The 9,986-nt window shown below is 39.9% G+C and overlaps 1 protein-coding gene and 1 long non-coding RNA gene across 2 annotated transcripts; both read right to left on the bottom strand.

Moving 5' to 3' along the window:
• Positions 1-3,332: 3,332 nt before the first annotated feature.
• LOC148101217 (uncharacterized) lies at positions 3,333-4,911 on the bottom strand. Its single transcript, XR_015719605.1, has 3 exons — positions 4,453-4,911; positions 4,221-4,284; positions 3,333-3,845 (listed from the first exon to the last, which is right to left on the bottom strand). It is a non-coding gene; the product is annotated as an uncharacterized LOC148101217 (long non-coding RNA).
• Positions 4,912-5,805: 894 nt separating this feature from the next.
• Positions 5,806-9,070, bottom strand: rmdn1 (regulator of microtubule dynamics 1). The gene is made up of 10 exons (XM_006806375.3): positions 8,858-9,070; positions 8,299-8,404; positions 8,110-8,194; positions 7,744-7,903; positions 7,556-7,645; positions 7,402-7,457; positions 6,470-6,557; positions 6,357-6,387; positions 6,083-6,216; positions 5,806-5,963 (listed from the first exon to the last, which is right to left on the bottom strand). Exons 1-10 carry the CDS (start codon positions 8,990-8,992, stop codon positions 5,922-5,924), a joined length of 927 nt encoding a protein of 308 aa, XP_006806438.2. The 5' UTR covers positions 8,993-9,070; the 3' UTR covers positions 5,806-5,921.
• Between the last annotated feature and the right edge of the window lie 916 nt (positions 9,071-9,986).

The following is a 9,986-nucleotide window of genomic DNA, read 5'->3' as shown; positions in this document are numbered from 1 at the left end:
AAACTTGGATGAAAGTCCTGTGAAGCAGGTGACTGGAGTCCACAACTCATGGACATCACCGAATGCGGCGTTTCCTCCACTGAGATGCTCTGCCAGGCCTTCACTGCAGTCATCTTCAGTTGCTGCGTGCTGCTTGTTGCTTGAGATCAGGTGACTGACTTGGCTGTTAAAAAATAATCAATTTCTTTGCCTTGAGAAACTGAGTTGCTTTTGCAGTTTGTTTTGGGTCATTATCCATTTGAAATGTGAAGCACCAGCTGATCAGTTTTGCAGAAATTGGCTGAATTTAAGCAGAGAGTACAGCCCTGCACACAATCCTCCCTGCTGCTTCTACCAGCAGCCTCATCATCAGTAAACGTAGTGTAAAGTGCTTTGGGGTCCTTAGGGACTAAGTAAAGCGCTACACAAGTACAGACCATTTACAATCATCAGTAAACACACTAACAGCACAGTTACACTGGAAGCCATACATGCCAATAACATTCAGTCTTCATGTTTGACAGGAGACGTGATATGTATTCTTTTCTTTTGGGTGTAGACTGGCAGAGAGTCTAATCTGGCAATCAGTGGTTTGCACCTTGTTGTAAACCCACTGTATTCACATTTATGAAGCCATTTTTTGATCGTAGACATTGACAATAGTACACCTCCTTCCTTGACAATTCTTGACTTGGATGGATGCTTTGAGGGAAATTTCCTTAACCATGAAAGAATTCTGGGATCATCCACCTTTACTTTTGTGGTGTTTCAGGAAGTTTGGTGTTACTGAGCTTGCTGTCTCTCTTTGACAGGTCTGTTTTGTTTTTTAAACCTATCTATGGCCTCCTTCACTCCATGCATTGACACCTCTTTGGACCGCTGAGAGTTCCAGTGAAGAGCTGAACGTCTGGAACAAACTAACCAACTTATTTGTTTACTTTGTCGTGGAATAATGAAATGGCCTCACATGGCCAAGTAACTGCGAAATTGCCAAATTACTGTAGAGCCTCTGAAAATATGGGACTATGTATAAAAAAAATTGTAGTAATTCCAATAATAAACAGTTAAAGCCAAACTTCAGTCACTTCTTGAGTGATTTAAAATCTTTGATGGTCTAAAGAGGCAAAATTACAATAAATGTGTCATTGTCCAAAATTGTATGGACCTAACTTTAATTTTGGATTTTAATGTTTTTCAGATAGGCAGTCCTAACCTTAATGTTACAGCAGGTTTGGTCAGCTTGTTTCAAACAGGAACAATCGCATCTACAGTGCATCAAGCGAACTATGTTAACCTGTTACAGTCTTGACTAGCTTTCTGTGAGTGCATTCATAATTAAAACAGGGAAGCATAAATAGAGAAGTAGATTTGGTCAAGGAAACCCAGGATTTCTGTATTAGTTATGGGTGTAAAGATCAAGGTATCAATAGTATTAATACCAACGTGGATAATGGTATTGGATCAATTCTAACATGATGGGATTGATACTTTGTTTCTATCCTCTGAGTTCAGTATTTAACCCACTGAATTGTGTTCATTTGTTTTATGGAAATAAAAAACATATATTTAAACAACAGAAGCTGACCCAAAGTGCTTTAAAGTTGGGCACAGTTACATTCCAGGTATTAAAATAACTTTAGCTTTTCATGTATTTTGAAAAAAGCGTTTTTTATTGTATTAACTCATTCTCATGGAAGAGTAAGAATAACAGTTATTTAGTTGTCATTACAAATTTACAAGTTGATGATGATTCCTCTCATAAATCATGAGACATGGAGCTATACCACCTTTGTAAGTTGAAAGCATGGTTATCAGTATTGGCATCGGATTTATTGGTATCAGATCGATACCAAAATTTGAATTATGGCACACCCATAATGTGTATGCAGTTACCTCAAGGCGCTATATATTGTGATTTAAAGACCCTACAGTAATGCACAGAAAAAAGAAAAACTAAATAAATGTAAAAAATAGTATTGGAAAACACAAAACTTGAATAAATCTGCCCTTTTTTTAGGATTCACCTCAGTGGCATTCATAATACTCATTTTTTGTTTTGATGGGAGTGAATTCATGAATCCAAAAAGAAGTACTGTTCTGAAGAATGTGTGCGAGCGTGACTCGATTGGTAAGCACTCAGGGTGCTAACACTTGAATAGCTCAGCTCACCCTGTGCTGGTAAACATAGAAGTCTCTCTTGGTTCTGCAAAAACACAACTTGAACTCTCCATGGAGGTAAAAGGTTCACGCAGGGTTCATTTGTTTTTAATCTGGAAAGAAGCAAATGGAAATACCCTGCTGATGCCAGAGGTCAGAGATGAATGGGCAAAAATGCATTGAGCTAATAGGAAGGCAACAGGAACTCAAGTAACCATTCATTACGTCCAAGATATGCGGAAGAGCATCTCTGAATGCACAACTTGTCAAACCTAGAAGCAGATGACCACACGGGGTGCCACTCCTGTCAGCTAAGAACAGGAAACTGAAGCTACAGTCCAACTGGACAACAGAAAATTGGAAAATTGTTGTCAGGCCTGGGGAAGTCTTGCTGAAGTTCGGATAAAATGAGATGAAATACATGACGCAACATACAAAACTGCTAACAACAGGACATTGTTTTATTATTTCTTGAAGGCATGTGTGATTTCTGTGTGCAAAGCTGGCAACTGTTCGGTTTTTATAGTTAATAATGAAGTGGAAAATCTTTAGGAAACAGTGTCTGTGAAGGTTCTCAGTCATCCAGGTCATTGTAGTCAAAGGAGCTTGCAAAGAAAAGCGTCTGGACTTCTTTAAGTTGCTTGAAGACGTTTCACCTCTCATCCGAGAAGCTTCTTCAGTTCTGGAAACACACTGTAAAATCAAATTAGTTCCCAGAACTCAAAAAAATTGAGGAAACTCGTTGCCTCAAAATTTTAGCTAAGCTTTACTCAATCAAGTAAAGCTTAGCTAAAAATGACTAAATTAGGATAACTTATTTATTTTGAGTACTCTGTACAAGCTCATTTGTTCCCAGAACTCAAGAAAATTGGATCAAGTTTACGTAAGATGACCACGTTAGGGCAACTTACTCATTTTGAGTACACTGTACGGCCTTGTTAGTTCCCAGAACTCAAAAAAATTGAGGAAACTCGTTGCCTTAAAAAAACTAAGTAAAGCTTACTTAAGATGACTGTTAGGACAACAGCCATCATTGCAAGTCTGCAGTATTAAGAATAACTTGATATTTCTGACTGTACAATACTAATTGTTTACTTACTGACAAACATTTCAAGTTCAACTAAATGAAAAAACAATTTGTGGTAACCTGAATATGATTAAAAATAATTAACAACACTTTTTGTAATGATGTTAAAATGAGCCCAACTTTTATTTTCAAACACAACAAAGTATAACAGCCAACATACTGGACGCTGTTCTCTTGAACAACAAACAATTATATTGCCATCATGGTTATAATCTCACAATGAAACAAAGTCTCAGATGTAATTATTCTGAAAATAAGTTTAGGCCTACCACAAGTTTGTTTTGTACTTACATTACTTATATAATCAAAATAAAATATTTGTTGTTCTGTCACAAGTGCAGTCTCTGATTTAAACAACACATTTGTTTTTCATTCCAACACATGAGCTGGAATGTTGTAATGTTTTAAGGATGGCTTGTTTCCAGTCCAGGCATCACTGCCTGAATGACTGTCATGGATGATAGTGGAGGTGGTCCAAATGTAGGTGCAGAAGAAAGTCTTTAACTTCCCTTAAGTACAGTGGCAGTGGATGTGGGTTGGAGATGCAATGAGCTTGAACCTGCAGGCGACCATCTTCACTGACCACACCATCTGTGACGGAGGACTCATCTCTCCTGTTGTCCTGCAAGCAAACAATCATATTTTTTGGAACATGAACTTAATTGCTTTCTTAAAACATTTTTTCCTGCATTTAGACAATCTCAGGCTCCCTCCCCACCACAGAGGTGACATTCAATGTCCCACTGTCAGTCTGGATAGCCGTGACCACCACTCAACACACAATGATGTCATGAAAGCATCATTTTAAAAAGGGCTATGCAAACATGGCCAATAACTTTCATTCTAATGATGTGCAAAATGATTTGGGCACAAAACAAATTTTGTTGTTAGAAAACTTGCAGACTTCACTATATACAGTGTAGACCCTCTAAACTAAGTTTGGGGGATGTGATCTTCCAAGAAATGCAGACCAAACTGTTGTTGTTTGTTTACTTACACAGCATGTCTTGTAGAATTAACTGGAGTCACCAGCAACAGCATAGTGCAGTCATATCTCAAGTCTAATAACAGAAGACAGGAAAAGATCAGTACAGAAACAACTTCCCCAAACCAAAGCACAAATAAAACAATAAGTAAAACAGGCTGATCTAAAGTATGATTAAAGTTCAGCCTGATTAATATAAATGTCACTGACAGTTGCTAATATATTGGAAAACCAAAATACTTACTGATGTCTTTCTGTCCAACAGCAGGAGTGCTGGTCCCGAGCCTCAAAGACAGTAAGAAGCAAGCAGAGGGAGAAAAAACAGAACATTTTTCAGAAACTGATTTGATCCTTAATGGCTGTGCAATTATTGTAACATAGAGTTTGCTTATGTTGTTAAATAAAGGCTAGATTTGACATTAATAGATGCCATAGATGTTCAAAAGCTGCCACAAAGCATGAAAAAAAAATGGACGTCTCTGAAAACGTTGGAGCATTTTTGCAAATATGTGATGTCTTGATAAATCGAGCAGATATTTGAACTTTACACAGCTACATTGTTGCCCGAAAATATCTTAAAAGTTTATTTTGTGACCCAGAAAAAGTAATAAGTTTTTTGGCCGCGCTCCTCCACCATTGCCGCGCTTACACAGGCTCAGACAACCCACCGACAAATGCGATCCTCCTTTTCCCCAGACTACCCTTTCTGGGTCACAAAATAACCTTTTAAGATATTTTCAGGCGAGAATGTAGCTGTGTAATGCTCAAATATCTACTTAATTTATCAAAATATCACATATTTGCAAAAGTGCTTCCACGTTTTAGAGAGCTCTGTTATCCACCAGCGTGATAGCTGACCGGGAGGTCAAGGCTCGATAGAGTCCGCGAGAACAGCTAACTCCTGGCATATTCTTTTCAATCCCTCTGCACTCTTTTGCTACTTAGGTTTAACATGATATATATATAATTAGTTAGTTAGTTATGGCTATGGATTGAAAATACACCCCACACCCCACCCCTAACGGCTGCACCTCCCGAAGAATTTTGTCTGGGCTCTTATTTCACATTTTTATTTCAAACAATCAACAGAAAATTTCACAGACATAGTTTTATGTAATGTTTTTAAGGCTGTGGTGTTAATTTTTAAGTAACATGATCCCAGCGGCAGCAGCAACGCTAGGCTAACACTAACTAGCTAGCTAGATTATAAACCTGGTGCTAAACTAAGAGAAGCCACAAAATCAGTTTGAATAAGAGTAAACATTTACTCACCAAGTCAGTGTATCAGGTAAAGATTCACAGCAATGAAAACAATAATATCCTGAGCTGACACTTTTCCAGGTTTGCTCAACATATTCCATAACACATGCTGGCACCATGAACATGTGGACTGATCCGAGAGGGAGGAGGACGGTAGTCACGTGGCATTTTCAAAACACATCTTTCATCCTTCCGCACTGAGAAGCAAAACTTCCAGCTTACTTAGTTTCTCTAAGTTAAGACAACTCAAATAAATTGAGTTTATCAGCATTTTTGCATAAAAAGTACTGGTAACTTATTTAAATCGAGCTCTGATAACAAATTGATAAAAACTGAGTTCAGCCTATTTAATATTTTTAATTAAACACAATATTACATTTTACAGTGCAGTTTAGGAAACAGTCTTGTTAGCAGCTGTTAAGGGTCCAGAGGGGCAACATGTTTCACCGAGCTTCATCCCAGCTTCTTCAGGAGATCCACAGCTTCCTTGTGGACCTGCAGAGGAAGAGGGGCATGCACTGATTAAGTTAAACAGTCCCACTGATATACAGTTAAACTGAAATATACAAAAACACAGAGTAAATTATAAGTCTGGAGTCAGGGTGTGTGTGTACCTCTTTGTCTTCCAGTGTGTGAGCAGGGTATTCCTTTGTTTTGGTCAGCCACAGCAGAGCTTTCTCCTTGTCTTTCATGGCTAAATAAGTCTTCCCGAGCATCAGCAGGTTCTTGCTGTAGAAGTTTGGATCGACTGGGAAAAACAAGAGAGACAAATGTTTGTCGGCTGACTGCTTTTTTTTTGTTTGTTTGTTTGTTTGTTTGTTTTTTTAAAATCACAGACACATGTTTGTCTGTGATTTTTAAAGAATCGTGTTGGTGACAGTACTCTACCTTCCTCAGCTTTTAGGAAAAACGCCAAAGCCTGAAAGACACAGAAAAACAAAACTCACTGTGCAGCTAGTAAGAAAGCAAAGGATGTCAGATTCAGACTGGGCGGTCCTCACCTCCTCGTATGTAGACTCGGGTGGTGATGAGAATATTACAGCTGCCACCTTGCGCTGATACCACGGCAGCTCAGCAAAAGCAAAGCACCTGAGAGACAAAGGACAGCATATGTTAGGTGCCATCCATGTGGATGTTACTTTACTGTACCACCTTGTTGCAGACATATACACCCTTTCATGCAAACGGCACTCCCTGTGGCTGTGGCCTCTTTCAGCAGGATACTGCACCCTGCCTCAAAGCAAAAATGCTTCAGGGATGATTCGAGGAGCACAACAATGAGTTTGAGGTCCAAGCTTGGCCTCTAAATTCCCCAGATCTCAATTCAATCAAGTAATTGCGGGATGTGATGGACAAACAAATCCAATCCACCTCACAATTTAGAGAACTTTAAGGATTGGTTGCTAACATCTTGGTGCAGATGCTCCAGCACACCTTCAGGCGTCTAGTGGAGTCCATGCCTCGACGAATCAGGACTGTTTTGAAAGAAAAAGGGGACCAATGCAATATTAGGAGGGTGGTTGTAATGTTATGCCTGATCGGTGTATATTTTCCAGGATTTGCATATAGAAAGTTGCTTCTGGGGCTTTTTAGTCATTTATCTTATTAATTATGTTGGTTGAAATCCAGACACTGATCCAGCTTTACCAAATGAACATATGGTAAAGATTTTAATCTTAAAGTTTCATCCAACACATTTAGTCGACATCTATTTCGTTTACATTCCTTGGGCCGCAAAGAGTCACGACTGCACTGTTTATTTTTTTCTAAATTTACTCCAATTCCAGCTGCACTCCCTTGGAAGTTGTGGAAGAAACACTCCCGTATGTGTGAGAGTTCAAGCACACAGAGCTAGTTTGAGAGAGGGGAGTCCTCCTTTCACTCAGTGTTAAAAAGCAAAAAAAACACCCACGAAAACAAAAAACAGTCTCACCAGTAACCCAAAATGTGTATGGAGGTGGCGTCTTTAGGGTTGAGCTCGATGGCTCTCTAAGAGGAAAGAAAAAGAAAAAAAAAAATCAGTGTTCAGATGTTAAATATGACGCTGCGATTTTGGTCACATGACTTCCATCTTAAGATCCTCTCACCTCTAGATGATCCCTGATGATGTACGAATTTCCAATTTTAACCTTGACACCCTCATAATCACCGACGTCGCTGAGACAAATGCCGTACCACTGTGTGACGAGCGGAAGAAAAAGAAAAGAAACCTGTTAAAACTCGTAATCAACATCCTGTGAGTGTCGAGTTGGCCTCGGAGAAACCACAATCTCACCTTGTGAGCTGCAGAGCACAGGTCATCTTTCTCCAGGGCCTTTTTGGCGTACTCAAAGGCCTCAAACATGAGCTGCTTCTTCCGCCCGGCCTCGATGTTGGGCAGGAGGGACAGGTCCCGAGAAGCCCGGGCCAATCTCCACAGGAACTCTGCATCGTTGCTACACACACACACACACACAAAGAGAGTCATTATTGTCCAACTAAATTCAGACTGAATGAAAACAAAAACCATAACTTTACACCCAGTGGATGGTAAAACACTTTGCTTTGGTGGCATCTGGTTGTTGTATTACAAAAACACACACAAAGACAAAAAAAACCCAAAGATCAAATAGAATAAATAAACCCTCTGAACTCTCCTTACCTGTCTTTGTACTGCACCAGCAGCTGGTAGAGTTTCTCTGTCTCTGCACAGCTGTACAGGTAGTCAGCCTGCTCCAAAACCTCCCCTAGACAGACACAAAACCCACCAGTTCAGCCATAAAGCCCAGCTGACATTCACTAGATCAAACCTAATAAAAAGCACATGTTCGTATCTGAGTTTGCCACCTACCTCTATCTAAAGCGCAGACCACAGCTGAACTCTGCACCTTGCGATAAGCTGCATAGCCGAGGCACGACAGCGCAGGGAGCCCCAACAGGAATGCAGCCCGTCCACTCTGTGCACAAGTGAGGAAGTGACACAAAAACACACTTGTGAATGCAAGCACTAGGCAAGAGCAGACTGTCTCCCATTCTAAGTCATTCTTGGCGTCTGTGCTGACCCTGAGTAACCTGAACCCAGAGCTGGACTCTGAAGCCGTGGGGTCAATGCATTCTTCATTCCACACGGAACGTTACAGGATGAAAAAGGTGAAACTAACGCTGAAATCCAGTTTAATTATACAGCCAGCTGACAAGCATAGCAGCATCATTACTATACAGTACTGGTAGTTCTCTTCCTGCATGGATAAGCAGCTCTGACGGCATTTACAAACCCGTTGCCCCTTCACCTGTATATCAAATATGAAGCTCCGAGGAAGTGGCACCACTGACCTTCCTGAGCGCAAATCACGGAGCTCGCATAAAGATAAAGAAAGCAGTGTGATAATGAATGAAGCATCGTTATTTACAGTAAGAGCGGTGGAAGTCCTTCGTAGAGCAGTCCAGTAGTTTCGGTTCGTCCCTCTGCTTTTTACGCAGTTTGCGCCAGACCCAAACTCCACTAAAGCCCTGCTCACACACCGTGTTATAATCCTCCCAGCCATCTTATCACAGGTCCACACTATCAGTGATCACTCATCACACTGACACAAACTTACAACCTCTCGTTCAGTGTCCCCGGAGCGGGCGGGTGGTGCGTTCAAGAGCACAAATTTTTGTTGCAAAACGTTGCAAAATAAATAAATGAATGACTAAAGCGTGGATTTTTAGAGCAAATACAAGTCAGTTTTGTAAATACTTTGAAGCCGGAACAAAATATCCTTGCTTTAAAATAAAAATGTATTCCACCCAATGCAAATGTGCCTATTTTTCTCTTTATATGTTCAAACAATTACAGTGGAAAAAAACAAAACAAAACAAAAAACCATGAAAGACTCTTTTATTCATGCTTCACCAGGATAAATAAAAGCATGTATAAATTATTTGCTGTATGTATTAAACCCCAAACCTTTAATTATCTTGTCTCTGAAAATCGACTGAGTGGTGTTTTGTCAGCAGAAAAGTTATAGTTTAATAAACAACAGAATTAAATAAATATTCAAGGATATCCTTCCAGTTAGTAGTGAGTGTTCAAAAGTTTAAGAAGCTAGCCTTTTACCTTAGCATTACTAGGTATTGTAGAAAACGCTAAAATACAAGCTCTCGTGACCAAAAACGGAAAAGCTCTTCTGTGAATATTATTAGACAAAACGACGCAGTCGTTTGGATTGAGAACAGCTCCAAATTAGACATATCAGGTGTCTGTTTATTGGCCAACACTGGTTTGAAAACAACACAGCAGCTGTTCTATAAGCTAAATGAATATCTACTCACAGTCCGTCCAGAGAAAGGTCTCTTCCAGAGCTCTTAACTAGATGGTACCTGGTCGCATCCCCAACAGCAACTTAAATTGGCGTTCAGCACAGCTGCAAAACACTTTTCTTGAATGCACCCCGGACAACGCTGTGCCGCTTTATTATCGAGTCGGCGAGAAACAGAGAAACAACAAAAACACAAGAACGTTCCGGCATAATATGAAGCGCCTATCGTACAGTAATG

The sequence above is a fragment of the Neolamprologus brichardi genome, chromosome 9, assembly GCF_056152115.1.
Source record: "Neolamprologus brichardi isolate AB-2024 chromosome 9, ASM5615211v1, whole genome shotgun sequence".
NCBI classification, from domain to species: Eukaryota; Metazoa; Chordata; class Actinopteri; order Cichliformes; family Cichlidae; genus Neolamprologus; species Neolamprologus brichardi.
This window is presented reverse-complemented; position numbering and strand designations above follow the sequence as displayed.

What these genes read in the sequence shown, in the direction of transcription:
- rmdn1 (XM_006806375.3), bottom strand. Translation starts at nt 8,992, where the DNA reads ATGGCTGGGAGGATTATAACACGGTGTGTGAGCAGGGCTTTAGTGGAG. An exon ending in TTTCCTAAAAGCTGAGGAAG is followed by an intron (nt 6,217 to 6,356) that starts GTAGAGTACTGT and finishes TGTTTTTCCCAG; the next exon opens with TCGATCCAAACTTCTACAGC. An exon ending in ACACACTGGAAGACAAAGAG is followed by an intron (nt 5,964 to 6,082) that starts GTACACACACAC and finishes CTTCCTCTGCAG; the next exon opens with GTCCACAAGGAAGCTGTGGA.